This window comes from Lemur catta, chromosome 5, assembly GCF_020740605.2.
Source record: "Lemur catta isolate mLemCat1 chromosome 5, mLemCat1.pri, whole genome shotgun sequence".
Classification (NCBI taxonomy): domain Eukaryota; kingdom Metazoa; phylum Chordata; class Mammalia; order Primates; family Lemuridae; genus Lemur; species Lemur catta.
The window spans coordinates 37540369-37563616 of NC_059132.1; the positions used below are offsets into that span (position 1 = coordinate 37540369).

The 23248-nt window shown below is 33.8% G+C and overlaps 1 protein-coding gene across 1 annotated transcript in view; it reads left to right on the forward strand.

Moving 5' to 3' along the window:
• The window catches only part of LOC123638760 (cancer-associated gene 1 protein homolog), a 151978-nt gene that overhangs the window by 84144 nt on the left and 44586 nt on the right, over nt 1-23248 (forward strand). The window contains 1 exon segment of the mRNA XM_045552590.1: nt 21261-22336. Within this exon segment, the coding sequence (XP_045408546.1) occupies nt 21261-22336 (1076 nt within the window).

A 23248-nucleotide genomic window follows, 5' to 3' on the forward strand; every position in this document is an offset into this window, starting at 1 on the left:
TGGAGAGTGAGAAAAAATTGAACCAAGAAGAAAGATAGACAAAGTTGGAGACAGAAGCTGGAGGGGAAAAAAAAAAAACTTATCTATTTATTTGTTTGTCCCAATGAGGGAGACTTATTGAAAAAAAAAAAAAAATCTCCACTCTGCCCTGTAGCCATACTCTTTAAATATTATCTTACAACACTTTTCATCAAGAGGCAGAGTCTAGTTTCTCATCCATTAAATTTGACTTGGCCTTATGACGTGTTTGGCTAATAGAATGAGGCTGCAGAGACACTGTGACAGTTCCGAGCTTTGTCCCCAAGAGGCCTTTCAAACTCCTCACACCCTCTTCGTCAAAGGAAATATCTAGGATAATGTTCTCTTGGGTGCCGAAGCTACTCTGCTGGAAGACGAAAGACAAGATGATGCAGAGACAAGTTGTCCTACCTGACATAGTTTAGATATTTGTGCCCTCCAAATCTCATGTTAAAATTTGATCCCCAATGTTGGAAGCAGGGCTTGATGGGAGATGTTTGGGGCCATGGGGATGGCCTCCTCATGGATGGCTTGGTGCTGTCCTCCATGTAAAGAATGAGTTCTCACTCTATTACTTCCCCCAAGAACTGATTGTCCAAGAGATTGGCACCTCCTTTCCCTCTCTCTTGCTCCCCATTTTGCCATGCTGGCTCCCCTTTGCCTTCCACCATGAGTGCCAGCTTCCTAAAGTCCTCACCAGGCACAGATGCTGATGCCATCCTTCTTAAACAGCTTGCAGAACTGTGAGCCATTTTAAATTACCCAGCCTCAGGTACTCCTTTACAGTAAAGCAAAACAGACAGACCAAGACTCTACTTGATGTCAGTTTAGAGCAGTTAGTCCCGAGGGCACCTTCCAGGTAACCAAAACATATGGGAGATCTCAGCTGAGATTAGCTAAGCCTGGCTCAGATCTGCAAATTTATGCTGTTGATCCACAGGCTAAAGAATAAAAATAAATATTTATCATATTATGCCACCAAAAGTTCTGTGATTGGTTGTTATACAGTATTGTTGTTGCTATTGGTAACTGATACATACACTCAAAACCAGTATATGTTTGAAACAGAAATAATACATTGTTTAAAGTTATAGCTCTGGAATCTATCATAGTACCTGAGAAAATAAATGGGTCTTAAAATGTATTTGCTTTATGAATGAATATATGATAGATGGATGAATGAATTGATGAATAAATGAGATAGTGAAAAAATAGTAAATATCAGAAGTTTCCTCCTAGGTATTAAGGAAAGTCTAATTTTAGAATGTCTTATATGTTAGAATAAGGAGCTAACATGCTCCTTATAGGATCAAAGGGAAGTTTTTTGTTTTTATTTTTATATAGGTATAATATAATAAAAACATTGGTGCTATTTTAAGATTCTTATAGCAGTTTATAAAGAGCTTTTGCATATTAACAGTAAACCTGTGTGTCAGGTAAGTATTTATTAATTAATACATGCATTTTTCACAGATGCGAAAAATATGTTGTAGGGAGATTAAGATAATCACCTAGAGACAAAACTCAAACCCAAGTATTCTAATATCATATTTACTAATCTTTCCACTATTACTACAGAGACAGACTCTTTTAGAAAAAGTAACTTGGTCGGGTAAGAGATATTGGAAGCTTTTAAGGAGAGTCATTGATTATTATTTAAGGAAAAAATGTTAAAGGAACATTCTCCCATAGGAAATAATGTATAAGAAAAAAAGTGATTACATGGTACATAATAACATATAAATCATCCTGTTTACTGATTTAAATGTGGATACTTGATATAAATATCATTCCATTCCTGGCCTCAGATATTAAAAATTACTAAGAAGAAAGAAAAAATAGGTAGTCAAATCCACTATTTCTATTATGAAATAATTGCTAATTAGTGGAGGTTTTTTGTTATTTAAAACAATTATTTCCTAGAAACATTTTGGACATTAATGTATTTTACATTCCTTTTTTTTAAAATTTTGAGATGTTATTAAAATCTTACTGGTTTGATATTTTCTTTTTTGTTTTCTTCCTTAAAAAATCAATACAGTAAAAAGAAAAAGTCAATATACATAAGTGATAAATATATGTAATAATAAAAATGAGACCTGAAGGTGTGACTATTTCTATGCCTAAAAAATAGCAAAATCTTTTAAAAACTACGTTCTCACAACAATGGTTTATTGTTATTGATTTATGTGAAGACCTACAAAGAAATTGACAAGTCATTTTTGCTCTCTGTGTCACCTTCATATTCCATGCCTGTCTTATTTTTTTGTACCACTTATATTCTACAGGAACCTTAAGGCTACCCAGAAACTATGGATTGGCAATTACAAATCTATGAAGATTATCTGATGATGTCATTATTAAAGATGTCTTTAGTGATTATTGTTTGTTCTGATTATGTGTTTCTCAGAAGATAGCCTGGAATTTTTGGAATGAACATGAAAGCAAAATGAGTTGAACACTTAGTTTCCACTTTCTCCACTACCTGATCACTTGCACTGAAATTCATTTCTTCTTAGACTGATTTTTGAAATTTAAACCCATTCAGTTTCCCCTCATGCTCTCATCCTAGATTTTCTAAGATATCTCTTACTAACAACCCCCTGGTTCTTTCTGTCCTATAAAAGCAGATTATGCCCACTTATTTTGGGGAGAAACAAAATTTTTAATTGTGAAAGGATTCTGGATTTCCTGTTTTATTTAAAACATAATAATAAAATTTTGGTAAGAGAGTACTACTCAATAGAATAGGTAATATAATTGACTGACAACAACTTTAAGACATTAAAAAAATGGGAGTACACTTACTATAAGACATTATTTTCATACATTTACTTATTCATCCATGTCACATTTTCTTAAAAATTGCTATTAACTGGAGATAGACTGTTAGGAGATGAGGATGAGACAATTATAACTAAAACAATTTCCTTGACTAATAATGCATAGAATTCAGAGGGGATGTAAATAAGTACAGAGGAAACTAAAATACGATATAAGCCTTTAATGGTGGAAAGTCCCATAGAATTGTCATATATTTCAATAGCATGGAACAAATTAAACAAGGAAGGAAGGTAGGAAAAAATAGAGGGAGAGAAAAAGAGAGTGCTTACTCTTACTTTACATACACTGTCATGAACCCAAAGCACAAAACCCTCCAAGGCTCCTTACGGAACAATCAGAATAGTCCCAGATGAGACAGCAATGGTTGTTTAATGTTCAGGATACAAATCTCCAACTCATACATTTAAAATTCTCTTCAGATACCAAATCACTCAGATCCCATGCTATGTCACCTCTCAGCACCTGTCTCAAAGCTGCTTTCTAAGTGGTTCATGGACAGATAGATAGATAGACAGATAGATAAATTATATATATCTTAAGCAGAAATGACTATACCATATTTTAGGGGAGAACACAAATATTAAATCAAATGGGACATCTTTGAATTAAAATATATTTCATTATCTACATTATATGTCAGTTCCCAGATTTCTGACACAATCTCAAAGAGAAATTGCCTTTAATAAGACATTATTACATTTGTCCAAAATTAAAGGCTATATAACAAAAAATAAAACATACATTTTGTCTAATTTTTCAATAACAAACTCGAAAACAAAGTTATTATTTTGCTGCTCTCCAAAAATCATTAGATTTTGTTGTAAGCTTCTGTCTTAAGGAAGCATTGTAACCACAAATAACTGGATAGTTGATACATGATAGGTGGATAGACAGATAACATATAAACTATTTATGGATAAGGAAACATCTTCTCCATAAATAATTGGCATACATTGTAGTTGAGGAAGCTAAATAAAAACCCATTCCTGACCAAGAGTATAGTATAAATGGATAACTAGGGGAAAAAAGTACTCACAAAGATAGAAGTTATATTATAAGCTTTATTATTCATAAAAGGTTGACAGGAGGCAAACCTGATGTATTAATTAAGATCTTGCTTATATTGAATCCCATATTTACATTTAAGAATCACTGAGTGGTTTTCACATGTGACTTGCCATAGCAAAGCAAAGTCTCCAAGAGCTCAGAAGAATGATTATTATCTTATTTCTGAGAAGATAGAGTACAGTTATAGATTCTAAATTCCTCAATAATCATGTAAATCATGAAACTCCCTGAGGGTGGGGCAGTGTTTGAAGTTTGGCAAACTGAGCAGTTGAGGGCACCATCCTCCAAATTGCCAAGACTGCTTGAGACTTCTGACCCCAATCGCAAGGAGTTAGTGTCCAAGTACAGTTTGAACAAGAGTCCATGCTAGACCACCCCCCTTCTGACACCTACTGCAAATTTGCAGGTTTTCCAAAACCACCCTCACATTCAATAACTCATTTGAAAGGCTCACAAAACTCATTGAAATCTATTATGCTCACAGTTATGCTTAATCACAGGGAAAAAATAACAAAATCAACCGAGGAAGAGATGCAGAGGGCAGTCTGGGAAGGCATCGAATGTGAATCTTCCATTGTTCTCATGATGCATTACCCTCTCAGTAGTGATGTGAGACCATGTGCATGGAGTATTGCCAACCCACGAAGCTCGCTAGAGCTTTGGTGTTCAGAGTTTTCATTAGGGCTTCATTGCATAGGTATGATTGATTGATTACTTGCCCATGTGGTTGAAATCAGTCTCTAGGTTGACTGATAGGGTGTGACACAAAAGTTCACCCTAAATCCCATGCTTTGTCTTTTTTACATGGCCAGTTTCCACTCTAAGACTATTGATTATGGCCAGCCTACCCTGAGTCATCTTGTTAGTACAAAGTATCAGGTAAGGTCTTGCAGGCCAACATGAATGACAAAGACATTCATATCTCTTTTGGGAGAGGCCAGATTCCTTACTACAGAGGCAGTAAGACAAGAGTGCTTGAGGAAACATTTGTGTCAAAAAAAAATATGGGAGTGTTCTCCATCAGCGGAAGCCTGCCAATGATGCCAGTCATTTCTGAAAATATATATGTACACAAAGCAGTTAATTTGCTTAGTTCTAAGCAGTATGACCTCATATCATAGTAGTGCTCTAACAATAAAATAATCTAGCAATTATGCAAAGAATAATAGAAAAGCTATTTAAAGTTATAAAAGTGACCCATAAAAAGATTTTTAAAAAGGAGAAATACACTCCCTAGTATCATTAAAAGGATAAAAGTACAAAAAAATACAGCAAAAACATGAATCAAAATAAATAATAGGCGGCATAAATACAGACATACCTAAAAGGCTTCTCTGGGAGTGTGCTTACACAAAGCTTGGTGGGAGTTTTCTACTGAGTGGTAGATTTTAGTGAAATTTTTGCCGCTTCATAATCCATTTATATATTACCTGAAAATAAACCCTTCCAATATCTTTATCCTGGTAGACACATATAGTAGATGTGTACATTTAAAGGGAGTTAATAGAAAAAGAGATTTTGATATATTAAATTTTGCTACATAGGTAAGAGGTTGGAATTTAAATATTCCTAATATTAAGAAATATTATTGAAAATTAACCATATTACTCATCCTTCATACATACCAAATCCTTTCCTTTTAAAAATTGTATTATGTAGCAGCTTTAATATAAATAAATGTATTTATTACATACATACTGAAGTCCCACATGTATATATATATATACACATAAAATATTAAAACAATGCATAGATAATAAACATATGAGGAAACAAGACATTTAAAAAGTAAAGCACAGTAGAGAATGTTTAACATGGATTGATCTTGAGAATTTCTTTCTAATCTAGGCACTTCTTATAACTCCCAGTGGGTTTTGGAGATTGTCAGATTCTTTGGTTTCTGTTCTGTAAACTGGGGAGTGTTTTAAAATTCCCTTCTATTTATGACAGTCTAAAAATCAGTAAAAGTAAAAATCAAATATAGATGAAGAAATTGATATAAAAATCTCTTTTAGCAAAATCTTTTTGGTTTTCCTTCCTCATGTTCCATGGTAAAATATTCACATTTATTTAACTTGCTACTAGATACTTTTCTGTAATTGAAGTCAATTGCTTAATAAGGTCAGCTTTAATCCCTTTAAAGCTAATTTAGCTTTAAAAAATGTATTCTATCTGACAACTTTTATCTCTTACTTTAATGCATGTGCAGTCAGTCTGCTAGACATCAGTGTCTTATTTCTGGCCATTTTACAGGCCTTATCACTTGTGAACATCTCTCTGTCTCTGCCTTATCATGCAATTACACAGGCGTTAGCAGTTTCAATTCTCTTTCTCCTTCTCAGAGCAGTACTGACTCCAGCATATCAGTGTGACAGGTTGAACATTTCTAACAGATTCATATTCTTTTTGACTATGGTGTTGACCAACAGCATGAGAAAGTTAATTCATTTAAGATTGATTCAACAAATCCAATGCTTTTCAAACTATTGTGTTTATTTCAACAATAAAGACTGTTAAAGCACCAAAACATATATCATTATATCAATATACAATTGTAAAAAAAAAAAAAGAGTTTGGTTTTTACTGAAAGAAATAATGGCATGTGATTTGAGGATCTCCTTTTCTCTCACTGGGAATAAGCTCACCTGACACAGTTACTTGAATAATTCATGAGAAAAAGTATAAAAGATTTATCAATAAAAACAGGGTCAGGTTCTATTGAGGAGTTTTAGAATACAAGTATATGTTCGAACAGCATCATAGGAGAGTTTTACATTTGATTGCTCTACTGGAATTTTCATCCAGTGCAGGTCTTTGTTAATAACTTAATATGAGGAAATCTCACCCCACCGCAAAGCCTGTAATATTTCAGAATCACAGACTTTTACATATTACTCTTGGGAAAAATTCTCTCATGCCTCTGAAATCCTTTTCCACCGTATCGGTTTTTTAGAACCACTCAAGTATCGTTACCATAATAAGAAGTGTTTGTTCCCCACGAAGGTACTTGTATAGCCTCATGTAGAGTGGCATTTCAAAAGAGACTATCGCATAGACTTCTTAGCATCAACACATGATGTGATGTTTGGTTCATATATATGCATGGACATAATATATTTATGCTACATATGCTCATAGGTGAACAAGACCACATGCGTGTGATTACACTGCAGGCACACATTTACCAGGAGTGAAAGACGACTGTCAGCTAATGCTCCTGCATGCAGCAGTCATATCAACCCTGACAGTTGCTGCCAAGCAAAGCGAGGGCATGCAGAGATAGCACAACTGCCAAAAGCAAGACAAATGCTTTTAGAATCAGTAATAAATCAGATTAGCTGCCTGAAATTTCTCCTTAGTGTATCGATTATAATTAAAATAAACTAATTAGTTAGAATTATAATATTGATACACACAAATGTTGAGCTCCCAGATAAAGGGGGAATAGCATTTTGGATTCTTGGGGTGATGTTTAACAATGATAGTGAGGAACTGAATTGAGAAAACTCATCTGTTAAAAATGTCAAGGAATTATCGCAGATTTTTACACAAGTTTTCTGACCATGACAATTTCCTACTTAACCCCTTTTTGTTTTCTTTTAAACATCTTCCTCCCAGGAAATCTACCCATCCCCCCATCCTGAGAAAGGCATGGTATGATGTTAATTAGTTGGTCACTTTTAATCACATTGTCCAAAGTATGCCATAAAGTGTCACAATACAGATTATTTAAAAATCATTAAGTTTTATTAGTCAACATACATTTATGGGTTCACAAGGTTTATACCTGATAATACATGCAAAAAAAGATTATATTGGTTCTTAAAAATCACATAATGATTTTTATGGGCATAAATTTCTGCCCCGTATTTGTTAGTTTGTTATTCACGAATGGGCATGATGAAAAGCAGGCCTTTGAGACGGGGAATTCTGAAATTCCTAAAACAAGAAGCTATTAGTCTTAGCCATGGTATCAATGTCCTAGCAATAGTGCAGGAATCTCTCGGCAGGTATTGCACAGCTTACTAAATGTGAATCCATATTATAGGGAATAGGATAGAAACATCAGTACTCATTTAGACTTGGATTTCAATTAATGCCAAAAAGGTAATATAATCTCACTATACATGATTAATTTTAAAAAAACAGATCCTTTTTTCTCCTTGGGAATTCTTTTTTCATTAACTTACAGTTGATTAAAGAATGTCACATATACACCTCCCTTGCAGAGAATATTTTCTTAAGGAACAGTAGATTGAGAGACAATGAGTCAGGTCCTCACTGTAAATAGTATTGCTTAAGTTATACTTACAAATGTTGAAAGTTGTGTTCTTAAGATTGTAATATATTACAGGCATACTGCCCGCAATGGAAAACTAGTAATTTTTAAAATTATGTGACTGTGGTCAGAAGTGATTTCTTCATTTAGAAAGACATGGTAACAACCATGAAAAATTCATAATTTCAGATGAGCAATGATTTTTTTAAAAATTATATCCAAGTATATATATCAGCATTGAATTAAATATAGCATTGTTCAGGCACTCATAAATTGCTCTTCATTTCCTTAAAATGATACCTAATAATAAGAATCACTAATATTCATTTTACAAATATTATATAAGTACGCTGTATGAGCTTTATTCGCATATAGTTCTTTTATCCCTTACAATAATCTTGTTTATAACATAGATTATCCCTGATACCCTTGGAGAGGTCGTGTCTTGCTCAAAATAACAGAGAGCGGCAGTGGCACTGCCAGTGCCAGCATGAGGATGCGGGACAAAACAGGCTTTGAAAACAGAGGGTTTGATCATGAGAATAAAAGCAAGGATTATAATAGATTAAAGTTTATGGGATGATATAGCCTATTATACTATTAAGCCCCAAATGTAATCAAGAACAAAGCCACAGTCCTTGAATGATGAAAACTAGGATTCACAGATGGTTTGGGGTGAAAATAGTCTTTATTAAATACATCAGCAATTGACCTAAGGGCTTCCTTATAATGAAACACCTGCTCACCTTACTACTATTACATACATGAGCCCTAGAGGATAAAAGCAGTAACATGTTTAGACTTCCTTGAAGTACTTTAATTTTAAAAAATAAATTCTTGGAAACGTTTTAAGTAAATATAAATTTGTAAAGGGGCTCATTCACTTTAGCATGCATATATTAAGTGTCTTTAATGCATAATGCACAGCCCTGGTTTATTGCAATAGAGAGAGAGATAAATGAGGTTCTTGCTTTATATCGCTCTCAATGCAGTGTGAGAGACAAACAAGGATGTACAAGACAATCTGATAAATGCTAAGATAGGGGTATGGCCAGGGTATCACTGAAGCAGAAAATATGGCCCAAATCTGGATCTTCCAGTTTTGGTCAGGTTTCATCAGAGAAGCATAAACACTAGGAGATAAGATAAAACCACAAGATAAGGTGGTCTGGAGGAAAGATGGACACAAACTGTAGGGAACAAGGATAATTTGGAATGTGCAAAGATGATCCGAGAGGTACCAGTGTCTCACCACCTTTAAACTCCAAACACGGAGTAATGATATTATTTAGGCCACTTTGCTTTACTTTAAATAGTCCTAATAACATTCTTTGTATAAATGCAATCTGTTGAATATTTACCAAGTACCAAACACTGTGGGACTCTTTTAAAAAGTTTCTGTAGGACTTGGAACCTTGGAAAAAGCTAGTTTTTCTTAGATCATTGGGTTTCTATCATCCCTCCACCCACCTCTCAATCACAAGTGTTACATATGATGTACTTTATTTTTGTGATGTACACCAACAGCCTTAAATATGACACACCTTGTTTCAGTATGTTACCTCTTTTTATGTGAAAATCACATCAATAATTTATGACACTAATTCCACATTATTATATTCTACCTTACGTTCTTCACAGCATTATGACCAATTTCTTATTTTGTTCATTTATTTTCTTCTACAAACTCCCTAAAGTGGGTACTCCCTAAGTTATTGTTTCTAACACTCATTTCTTATACATTTTTGCCTTAGAAATTATCATCTATATCCTTATGCTCAATGATCCATATCTGTGCCTAACTTCCAAATCGATATATTGTGGTTTGTATAGATAAATATATAGACAGGTAATGTATAAATATATGTTATATATCAGAATTTATAATTATCTATAGCTATATATGTAACTATATCTGTATCTAAAGCCATACTCCTTTGTCTTGAATAACAGATTTGCTTTCCTATATAAATATCCATTCTTTTTTTTTTTTTTTTTTTTTTTGAGACAGAGTCTCACTTTGTTGCCCGGGCTAGAGTGAGTGCCATGGAGTCAGCCTAGCTCACAGCAACCTCAGACTCCTGGGCTCAAGCGATCCTCCTGTCTCAGCCTCCCGAGTAGCTGGGACTACAGGCATGCGCCACCATGCCCGGCTAATTTTTTCTATATATATATTTTAGTTGTCCAGATAATTTCTTTCTTTTTTTTTTCTTTTTTTCTTTTTTTTAGTAGAAACGGGGTCTTGCTCTTGCTCAGGCTGGTCTCGAACTCCTGAGCTCGAGCAATCCACCTGCCTCGGCCTCCCAGAGTGCTAGGATTACAGGCGTGAGCCACCGCGCCCGGCCTAAATACCCATTCTTTTTGTTTTGTTTTTTGTTTTTCAGAGACAAGGTCTTCAGGTGGAAGTGCAGTGATGTGATCATAGATCAGGCTCATTCAATCCTCCTGCCTCAGCCCCCCCAGTAGCTGGGACTACATGTGCACCTCACCAAGCCCAGCTAGGGTTTTTTTGTTGGTTTGTTTGTTTGTTTGTTTGTTTGTTTGTTTGTAGAGAGTGGGGTGTCGCTACATTTCCCAGGCTGGTCCCAAACTCCTGGCCTGAATCATTACTCCCACCTTGACCTCCAAATTGTTGGGATTACAGGTGTGAGCCACTGTGCCTGATCCTAACTGCTTAGGCTTAAAGTTTACATGTTTCTTGTTTTAAATTATACATGACAACCTATCCCCCATATAAAATTTGATATGTTTTCTATTATTATAATCCTAGGTTTTACAAGCCTTGCTAAACTGTAGTACCTACTAAATGATTAATTTTATCATATGACTGAGAATTACTTAAACTTTACTGGATGATCACACAAAAATTAAACTCAGCTCCTTCTAAATTGTCCAAGTATATCCAGTGAGTTTCAGGTAGTATTTAAAAAAAAATTAGCTTTATTGAGTTATAATTGATAAATAAAAATTGTATCTATGCAAAGTGTACAGCATGATGTTTTGATATATGTATACATTGGGAAATAATTACCACAATCAAGCTAATTAAAATATCTATCACCTCACATAGTTACTGTGTCTGTGTGTGTTTGTGTGTGTGTTGGAATACTTAAGATCTACTCTCTTGACAAATTTCAAGTACATATTTTTATTAACTATAGTCATCATGCTGTAAAACAAGCCTCCATAACTTATTTGTCTTAAAATTATAAGTTCATACCTTTTGACCAACAACTTTCCATTTCCCCTACTCCCTTGATCTGTGGTATCCACCTTTCTACCCTCGGTTTCTATAAGTTTGAATTTTTTAGATTCAACATAATGGAGATCATACAATATTTATCCTTTTGTGTTTGATTTATTTCACTTAGTATAATGTCCTACAAAGTCATTCATGTTATCACAAATGGCAGGATTTTCACATTTTTATGGCTGAATAATATTCCATTATGTGTATTATACATACACACACTCACATTTCCTTTATCCATTCATCCACTGATAAACACTTAAGATGTTTACACATCTTGACTATTGTAAATAATGCTCCGCTGAATATGAGAATCCAGGTATCTCTTTGAGTTAGTGATCTTATAAGACCTTAATATATAATATATAAGGAACTCATAAAACTTAATGGCAAAAACCCCGAAATAACTCAATTAAAAATTGCAAAGGAGTCCCAGCTACTCAGGAGGCTGAGGCAGGAGGATCGCTTGAGCCCAGGAGTCTGAGGTTGCTGTGAGCTAAGGCGACACCACGGCACTCTAGCCAGGGCAACAGAGTGAGACTCTGTCTCAAAAAAAATAAAAATAAAAAATAAAATAAAATAAAAATGGCAAAGGAGTAGAGACACTTAAATAGAAATTTTTCCAAAGACATACAAATGGACAACAGGTATATGAAGAGGAGCACAACATCACTAATAATCAGGGAAATACAAATCAAAATCACACTAAGAATATTGCCAAAAAGTCAAAAGGTAACAAGTATTGGTGAGGATACAGAGAAAAGGAAACCCTTATACATTGTTGCTGGAAAAGTAAATTAGTACAGTCATTATGTAAAAAAGTATGGAAATTCTTCAAAAAATTGAAAATAGAAGTACCATATGATCCAGCAATCCCACTTCTAGGCATATATCCAAAGGAAATGAAATCAGATAGCATCTTATTCATCCTTAAGTCCTATTTTCTCATATTTTTTGACTCTGGCAGCCTAGTCTTTGATGTCTTCTGTCCATGAATCCACTTTGAGGAAGTCAGGATCTTCTTTCTACTAACATTGCTTTAAGAATGCTGATTTTCATGCCAAGGGTGATATCTTTTACCTCTTTTTTGAGATCTCAAAGTAGCACCGTGGCTTCTCAGCTCTTAGTATAAACAGATCATTTTGGAATGGGAATAATCTGACTCCTCCATATTCTATGTCACTGTTTTTTTCATTAAATTCCCAGAGTGGTGGTGGTGGTGTGGCTTCAAGGAAAATACTTGAGATTTTATTTGCAGGACCTCTTTCTATAAGTTTTAGAAGTAAGCCATGAAGCTATCTGGAAACCAAATCTTAAATATATACAGTCAATTTTCTTTATTCACAATATTTATGTTCTATAAGGTCACCACAAACATTGGATTAGCAAATACTGAACTATTGACCCAGGAGTAATGCAGACTAGAGGCTTTCAGAACCTGTAGTAATATTTTTATCAACAAAAGCAACATTTTTAGTATATAGGTTCCTTTCCCAATGTCCAGGTAAAACAAGCCAGTCTCACCAGCATCGAAAATCTGCTCTTATACAGAACACTTTTCCTATATGACACTTAGCAGGTATTTTAAAAATTCTAACACAACTTCTTGATCTGCAGAACCTGCCTCACCTGCAGATTTAACATTTTTCATGCCATATCACCTTTGAAACATGGGAACCAGCCAGTACTAGCCAAAAAGTGCTTAACATGGTGGTAAATCACTTTGGTTTTCAGCCTCATAACAATTCTGTCCACTGCACTTTTGTACTGGATGTTATCCCATGAATCCACAAATTTAGCCCCTTTTTTCATCTTTCACATAATGTAGTATTACTCTGACACTTTCTAGAATGGCCCCACATACAGATCAGTGAATTTGCTCCTCCTTTTCTGGATGTCGGGCATTATTGATTCATTAACATTGAACTAACAGCCAACAACACTGTAACTCAAGCCTGAGCAAAGCTTATTTAATTCACATATTTTCTCCATAAGGCACACCACAGTCTTGCATGTAGGAACACTAGACATCACTTCAGCTCTCCATTAAGGGCCATTTTAAACAGAAAAATCACCAACAAGAAACCCCCCAAAATGCAAAAGATGTGGCAGTAAATAGATTATAGAAGGCAACCATATTACAGCACGAAAGCTGAAACAAGAAGCCAGAGCACTATTTCATTCAACCTGAACTAAGAGCATGTGAGTTGGGTGACTCAAATTTTTGTCCATTCTGCACATGTCTGGGAATGACTACAAAAGCATCCAGTATCACTTTTGAGGATTCAAGTACATTTTTGTAAGTAGGATAATTTTCAAATACAGAAGCTACAAATAATAGATCAACTGTATTATGCTGTTCTTTCTATTCAAATGTTGGGATATTTTATAAGCTTATAGTTATTTTATGAGTCCCAGGAGAAAAATAAAAATCAATATGAAATATATCAAACTCTAATCTACCTAGTCTATATGCATTATTGACACTATCATTCAGTATTTTGTGACTTTTTTGTAGGTCTTTTTCTTTCAAAGAAATAATTAGAATATTTCAGATAATTATGATGTATCTGATTTGGAAGATTTGTGGTTTTGTTTTTATTACAGCTTGCTTATTTTATGAATATAAAATGAAGTATTTAGAGGTTCACATGATAATGCTATAAATTATGTCTACTTTTTTTGCTTTATAATATATTATAGAAAATACCCTTCTAACAATAAATATTTGAATTTCAGAGCTATTAAGAAACAGTAAACAAAGTTTTTCACAATGGAGATGTCCTAAGCAAGACCGCTGGAAAAGAATGTTTTAGTGTAAAAATATCCATATCTCCCCAGATTAATAACCACAGTTCCCATCCTGAAACCAGTTTTCCCTTAGTAAACACATCTTTTATGCACTGGTAATATTTCTTGCATTAAAAGGTACTAGAAAAAGAAAAAATGGAAAATGAGAATTAAAGTATGGGAAAACAAATCGCTAGATACTTTTTTCCATCTTTAACTACTATTCTTTCAAATTACTTAAGAAATTGTTTTTCCTATGCAGATCTTCTTTAATACAAGTACCACTGGAATTTCTGCTAATACTCAAGAGTCAGTGTTTTCAAAAAGTATCTTGAGAACTTCTGCATGTTAAGTATTCTCTGTGTAGGGCTTCAGTGGTCAAAATAAATGCTATCAGCTCTGCATATGATGTCCCTCCTGGATATTCAAAATAAGTATTAAATATTCCCAAGTGTCTTGTGTTCCACTAATTTCACTCTGTTGAAGCCAGTGTTTCCCAGGTTTATTTAAGCAAAAATACACATTTAAGAAAGTGTGGGTAATGATTAAAGTCCCAAGTTATGGAATCAGACTGTCTGACTTTGAATCCTAGCTTGATTGCTCACTATCACTGTGCAACAGGACAAATTGTTTAACCTCCCTTTAAATAAGTTTCTTCATTTATAAAATAAAACAGCAGCAGTACCAACCTAGAGTTTTATAAGCATTTTATGAGAACAATGCTTACATATATTAAACTACCAAAAACATTAGTTATTACAAAAGGAAAATGGCCATCTGTAGAAGACAGTTTGGAAAACATAATCAAAGAGCATTCAATGAATGTAATAATTCCTTTGTTATTTGAATTTATTTCAAAATTGGATTAACTAAATCTATTTCTAGATCTTAGATAGCATTTACTTTTGTGGATGAAGAAGGTAACCTAGGAAAGACCAAATGACTTGCCCGAGGTCATTAAACTCATTTGTGGCACAATTAGGTTAAGAAATCAGGTTTTCTAATTGCTAATTGAATGATATTTTCTCTGCACTTGGCTGCCTCTAATATACTGAGATATTCACATATTGATTCCTTTTCATTCTCGGATAAAAGGCACTATGCAAAGGGAAAGGAGTTAGGAAATCAATTTTCTATTACATTAGTCATTAGTGCTATCAAATATCATGCTCTTTCATCATGAGTTCTCTCTTATCATTGAAACACTGCAAGGTTATGGTCCACTATGTCTCAAAGATGATTTTCTACTCAAAATACCAGGCCACAAAATCTTACATTTGCCAGTTTGTACTTCTACGCACAGTATATTCTTTATTAATTATAATTTAAAATTTACTTTGTTAGTATGTTACTATTTTGCATCCTACACATGGTCAATTTTAATTTTAAATTTATTTAATAAAGGCCCCATAATCTTCTACTTTAAGGATTTATATTTTGTAATTTATTCAGTTATTTGGTTAAGCAATAAGCTAAATGAGGCAGATAATAAAAGTTGTTTATAAAAATCCAAATTTAGAAACTACTAAAATTTCCACATTTTGAATATTGGTTAAATACATAATGGTGCATAGAATATACAATACCATAAAAAAGCAGTGGGAAAAAGATATTACAGAAATTTGCTGTATGATTTAATTTTCAACTTAACAATATAAAAAAGTCTGGAATAGGTTATATAGAGTAAGATGATAACAGTATTGTTCTCTAGGTAGTAGAATTTTTTTATTTCAGCATATTACGGGGGTACAAAAGTTTAGGTTACATATATTGCTTTTGCCCTATCCAAGTCAGAGCTTCAAGCATGTCCATTCCCCAGACAATGTGCACCACATCCATTAGGTGTGAACATACCCATCTCCTCCTTCCCACTTCTACCTGCTCAACATCTGATGAAAGTTACTACTGTATGTGCACATAAGTGTTGATCAGGTAATACCAAATTCGTGGTGAGTACATGTGGTGCTTGTTTTCCCATTCTTGTGATACTTTACTTAGTAGATGGGCTCCAGCTCTATCCAGGATAATACAAGAGGTACTAGATCACCATTGTTTTTTGTGGCCAAATAGAACTCCATGGTATACATATACCACATTTTATTAATCAACTCATGTATTGATGGACAAGTGGGTTGACTCTACATCTTCACAATTGTGAATTGTGCTATCATAAACATTTGAGCGCAGATGTCTTTATTGTAAAATGTCTTTTTTTTCCTTTGGGTATATGCCTAGTAGTGGGATTGCTGGGTCAAATGTTATTTTATTTTTAGTTCTTCGAGATATCTCTAAACTACTTTCCACACAGGTTGTGCTAATCTGTAGTCCCACCAGCAGTGTAAGAGTACTCCTATCTCTCCTCATCCACACCAGCATTTGTTGCTTTGGAATTTTTTGATAAAAGCCATTATCATCGGGGTTAGATGATATCTCACTGTGGTTTTGATTTGCATTTACCAGATGATTAGAGATGTTGAGTACTTTTTTATATGTTTACTGGCCATTATTCTGCCTTCTTTTGAAAAGTTTCTGTTCATGCCCTTTGCCCATTTTTAAATAGGATTGTTTGATTTTGTTCTTGTTAATTTCTTAATTTTTATATAGATTCTTGTTATCATCTCTTTCTTGGATGTGTAGCATGAGAATATTTTCTCCCATTTTGTAAGTTGTCTATTTGCTCTAATGATAGTTTCCTTGGCTGTGAAGAAGCTTTTTAATTTCATCAGATCCCATTTATTTATTTTTGTTGCTGCTATGATTGCGTTGAGGGTCTTGTTCATAAATTTTTTGCCTAGGCCAATGTCTATATGAGTTTTCTCAATATTTTTCTAGAATTATTATAGCTTCATGCCTTAGGTTTAAGTCTGTTATCCAACGTGAATTGATTTTTGTGAGAGGTAAGAAGTGAGGGTCCTGTTTCAGTCTTCTACATGTGACTACCCAATTTTCCCAGCACCATTTATTGAATAAAGATTCTTTTCCCCAGTGTATGTTTTTGTATGCTTTGTCAAAGATTAGATGACTATATGAGGATGGTTTTATATCTGGGTTCTCAGTTCTGTTCCATTGGTCTGTGTCTCTGTTCTTGTTACAGTATCATGTTATTTTAGTTACTATAGCATTGTAGTATAGCTTGAAGTTTCATAAATTGATGCCTCCAAATTTGTTATTGTTGCTTAAGATTGCTTTTGCTACACAGGATCTTCTCTGGTTCTATATGAAGCATAGGATTATTTTTTTCTAGATCTGCAAAAAAATGAGGTTGGTATTTTAATAGACATTTCTTTAAATCTATAGATCACTTTGGGTAATACAGACATTTTAACAATGTTGCTTCTGCCAAACCATGAGCATGGTATAAGTTCCACCTGTTTATGTTCTCTGCTATTTCCTTCCTCAGTGTTTCATAGTTCTCCCTGTAGAGATATTTTACCTACTTAGCTAAATATATTCCCAGGTACTTTATTTTCTTTGTTGCTATTGTGAAGGATATTTGATTTGGTTTTCAGTTTGATTATTGTTGTCATATATTGATTTCTGTCACTATTGATTTCTGTACACTGATTTTATAACCTGAAACTTTGCTGAACATTTTTTATCAATTCCAATAGTCTCATGGCAGAATCTTTGGGGTTGTCTAGGTATAAATCCCTGAGATTTCTTGTTCTGTTTGATCGACCCTGTTCTTGAGGCTTTCCACTGTGTTTTGTAGTTCCTTGAATTAATTATTTATTTCCAGACCTAACTCAGGTGCACTTAGATTCATAAAGCAAATCACATTTGATCTAAACAAAATGATAAACAGCAGCACCATGGTACCTGGGGAATTCAACACCCCTCTGACAGAATAGAACAGATCTTCCAAACAGAAAATAAACAAACAAATAATGGATTTAAACAGAACTTTAGAACAAATGGGCCTGACTGACATTTACAGAACATTCTACCTAAAAACCACTGAGTATATGCTTTTCTTATCAGCTCATGGAACATACTCTAAGACTGACGATATCTTAGGTCACAAAACATGTCTCAACAAATTTTTTAAAAATGGAACGTATACCATGCATCTTCTCAGACCACAGTGGAATAAAATTGGAAATCAACTCCAACGGAAACTCGCATCACTACACAAAGTCATGGAAAGTAATCAACCTTCTGCTGAGTGATTATTGGGTAAAGGAGGAAATTAAGATGGAAATCAAAAGATTATTTGAAGTAAATGATAATGGAGAGAGAAGTTATCAAAATCAGTGGGACATATCTAAAGCAGTCCTGAGAGGAAAATTTATATCTATAAATGCCTACATCCAAAAGACAGAAAGATCACAAATAAACAATCTAATGAATTGTCTCAAAGAACTGGAAAAGGATGAGCAAACTGACCCCAAGCCCAGCAGAAGAAAAGAAATAACAAAGATCAGAGTAGAATTAAATGAAATTGATAATAAAAAAGTATACAGAAGATTAATGAAACAAAAAGTTGAGTTATTGAAAAAATAAAATTGACACGCCTCCTGCTAGATTAACAAGGAGAAGAAATGAAAGGACTCTAATAAGCTCAGTCAGGAATGAAACAGGAGAAATTACAACTGATACCATGGAAATACAAAATATCATCTATAAATACTATAAAAAACCTCTATGCACATAAACTTGAAAACGTGAAGGAAATGGACAAATCCTTAGAAACACATAGCCTCTCTAGGCTCAATCAGGGAGAAACAGAATTCCTGAACAGACGAATATCAAGTAACAAAATTTAGGCAGCAATAAAGAACTTTCCTAAAAAGAAAAGTCCTGGATCAGATGGTTTCACACCTCAATTTTACCAGAGGTACAAAGAAGAACTGGTGCCTATCTTGCAGAAATTATTCCACAAGTTCAAGAAGGAAAGATTCCTCCCCAACACATTTTATGAAGCCATCATCACCCTGATATCAAAATCAGGAAAAGATGCCACAAAAAAAGAAAACTACAGACCAATATTCCTTATGAATATAGATAAAAAAATTCTCAACAAAATCCTAGCAAACCGAATTCAGGATCTTATCAAAAAAATAATCCATAACAACCAAGTGGGCTTCATCCCAGAAATACAGGAATGGTTCAACATATGCAAATCTCATGTAAGTCACCACATAAATAGCAGTAAAAACAAAGCCCATATGATTCCCTCAATAGATGAAGAAAAAGCATTTGACAAAATTCAGCACCCTTTTATGGTAAGAACGCTTAACATATTTAGGTATAGATGTGACTTAGCTAAAAATGATAAAGCCATACATGAAAAACCCATAGCCAACACCATACTGAGCAGGGAAAAATTGAAAGCATTCCCACTTAGAAGTGGAACCAGACAAGGTTTCACTCTATCACCACTTCTATTCAACATAGTGCTGGAAGTCCTAGCCAGAGCAATCAGACAGAGAAGGAAATCAAGGGCATCCAAATTGAAGCAGAAGAGGTCAAACTCTCTTTGATGATGACATGATCTTATATCTAGAAAACTCCAAAGATTGTGCCATGAAACTATTATAATTGAGAAATAAATTTAGGAAAGTCTCAGGTTACAAAATCAATGTACAGAAATCAGTAGCATTCCTATACGCCGACAACAGTCAAACTGAGCATCAACTCAAAGACTCGATACCCCTCAGAATAAGTAGTTGGATTGTGAGTGGATTTTATTTTATTCATTTTTGTTCTTGAGCATGTATTACTTGGTGATAAAAGTTTAGTCTATTGAAAAATCATAATGCCTTAATAATTTATATTGTACTATTTCCCCATATGGAGAAATGAGAGGTGTAGAAATAAAGTCTTTTTAATTTTTAATTACTTTAAAAGTTTGATTAGAAAATTATAGTTTGAAAATGTGATTTTAATACTGAAATCTCAGAGAAAGACATAGGGATATGGACAGAATTTGTTTCTTACAATTTGTTAAACATGTAATTGTAAAATTAGAATTCAGAATAATTTTATGTAAGTTAAAATCTTCATATTAATTTTAATATTATCTTAAATAATTAACAAATAATGTATTTATACTTTTATTATATTTTCAAGTAACTACTTCTGAAAATCCAGTTATCAGAGGTAGAAGGTAGTATTCTTAATGAATAAGTTAGCACTTGATATGTTAAAATTCTTAAAAATTCTACTTGTGAATTAAGTACAACTTTTTTCTGTTTCTCATTCTATTTTATGGATTTGCTGCACAACGTCATCATGTGTATGCTGTAAAAGATATCTTCCTTCTTATATTTCCCTAATATCAATCTGTGTCCCAAAATAAATGTAAGTCTGCATGTACAAATGAAATGACACTGTACCTGGTTTTCTCTGCCAACTAACTAAAGTTTTCATGATGATTTTATTTAATGCAAGCCTTTTCATGAAGGGAAAATCATCATTACTTTAGCTTCCATTCAATAAACAGGCCATTTGAGCAAGTGATATATTGTTATAAATATGTTATGAATAAAAAAGTATTCAAAATATGTATACAGTAATATGTATACAATAATATATTGTTATAAATAATATGTTATGAATAAAAAAAGTATTCAAAATATGTATACAATAATATGTTATGAATAAAAAAAGTATTCAAAAAAGACCTTGTAGTCTGTAAGGTAGTTGATACATTTATTATTTGTTTTAATTCATTTGAAGTCAAAGAAAGTATTTTGTATGTGTTCAAAAAAGCTTGTATCATAGAAAATGGTGAAAGTATAAAAGTTTAATTTTTCTTTTGTCAAAGTAAAGGGAATATATATCTATCTCGTTATATACCTACTGCTTGTGCTCCACTGTGCTGTTAGGTGCTGTACATACATTTTAGCGATTGATACTTAGATATTAATTTTTATTAAGTAGGTATTTTTATTGGAAGTAGGCATTATTGTTATTTTATAGCTGAAGAAACCATAAAAGGGATCTAGAATTCAAGGTCAATTCTGTCTGACTTCAAAGCTCATGATCTTTCTACTCTTTTACACTTAGTCTACTATAATTTACAGAGTGCATTTTCTTCAAAAGAAATACAGAATTCTGGGGAGATTCCTGAGATGTCGGTCAGTTACCAAAATGAAGTTACAGCGGAGGGTGTGGAGAGGCCGGGCATTGTCTCAAGTTGGTCTCCAGCAGGCATCTCCTGGAGTAGTGGAACATCTCAGGAGAACTGCAGGACACCTGACATGGAGGAAAGCTTTGAAAGCTTACAACCTCGCGAAGAGGACGTGGCTTTAAATGAAGTCTTATGGAAATTAAAACATACTAACAGGCAGCAGCAAGAACAAATCCAAGACCTCCAGTGTAGTAACCTGTATTTAGAGAAGAAGGTTAAAGAACTACAGTTGAAGATGACCAAACAGCAAGTATTCGTTGACATGATAAGTAAGCTAAAGGAGAATGTTGAAGAATTAATTGAAGACAAATACAAAGTAATCCTTGAGAAGCATGATATTAAAAAGACATTGCAGAATTTGCAAGAGATTTTAGCTAACACCCAAAAACATCTTCAGGAATCTAGAAATGAGAAGCAAGCCTTACACCTTGAATGTAAGAAGACAAAGGCCAATTATATGCGTTTACAGGAAAGGTACATGACTGAAATGCGACAAAAAAATAAATCTGTGAGTGAGTGCTTAGAGATGGACAAAACCTTAAGTGAGAAAGAAAAAGAGATAGAGATGCTGCACCGACTCAAAAGAAAATTGGAAAGGGCCACAGCTTCTGCTTTGGACTTGTTGAAAAGGGAAAAAGAGACCTGAGAACAAGAGTTCTTTTCTTTACAGGAGGAATTCCAGAAACGTGAAAAGGAAAACCTGGAAGAAAGAAAGAAACTGAAATCTGGACATGAGAAATTGCTCGCTGAAGTTAAAAATTTGCATTTTGTATCTGAAAATGAAAGGGCTAAGAATGCAAAACTTCAGCAGCACATCAACGAAGTAGAAAATGAAAATGCAAAACTTAAGCAGCAGGTTGCAAGAAGTGAGGAGCAAGGTTGTGTCCCAAAATTTGAGAGAGCTCAGTTAAAGGAGCAATTAGAGGAAGTGATGGAGTCAGATATTGCCAAGGTATTGATGCAGATTACAAATCTACTATGCAGAATTTCAAGAGTTTCTAGTAGTCTAGTGATGCATATTTAGCCATGCCACTTACACATGTTTGTTTGCAGAAAGAATTATTAACAAAAAAACATACAGATATACAAAGGAAGATACATCACAGGTTTGGAGAAGTTTGGTTCATGAGTACTCAACTTAAAGCCATTCATGGTGTCTTGTGATTATTTTGGTAGAAGTGACAATTAACCTGGGAATTATGTGGGTACCCATTACCAATCATCTGAAGCATCTCCCAGAAGTGACTTTTGAGAAAAGATTTTCGAAGTGTGGTGGTCAGTCCTATTCAGTAATAACACTAAATCAGGGCTGGGGAACCTTTTCATGTTGGAAGGCCGCATTAATTTTAGCTGTAATCAAAAAAGGCTGCATTCAAGAAACTTCAATTAGATATACTTAAAAATGTGCATTATTTTGTAAAAATCTATTATGTACTTAATAATTTCAAAAATGAAAACTATGTGTTAATTTTAAAGTTAACTAACCTTTTAATGATTTTGTATTGCCTGCTTTTTATTGGAAACCATTTGAATATTTGGTTGCAGCATGGAGGTCTGCAGTTTCGTTTGATCCTCTAGATGGGTATCAGTCATTTGTGACCTTAAGGGTATCTTGATTTGGGTTAGGTAGGAGAATATAGATTTGTATCAGTAAGTGGTTGAAAAGCAAGAAAGCATTTTTTGGGCATGTTGCTGAAAGTGTGAGTATTCTGCATTTTTCCATATTTCAACTGGATCTTTCTTAGTATCAAACAAAGACTTTAAAATGTCATCTACTGACAGCTCAATCAATTCCATCTGTAGTTCTTTAGGTGCCTTGGTGGTATCAACTAGGTGAGGCCGAAATGCTAATTTGAGTCATGAT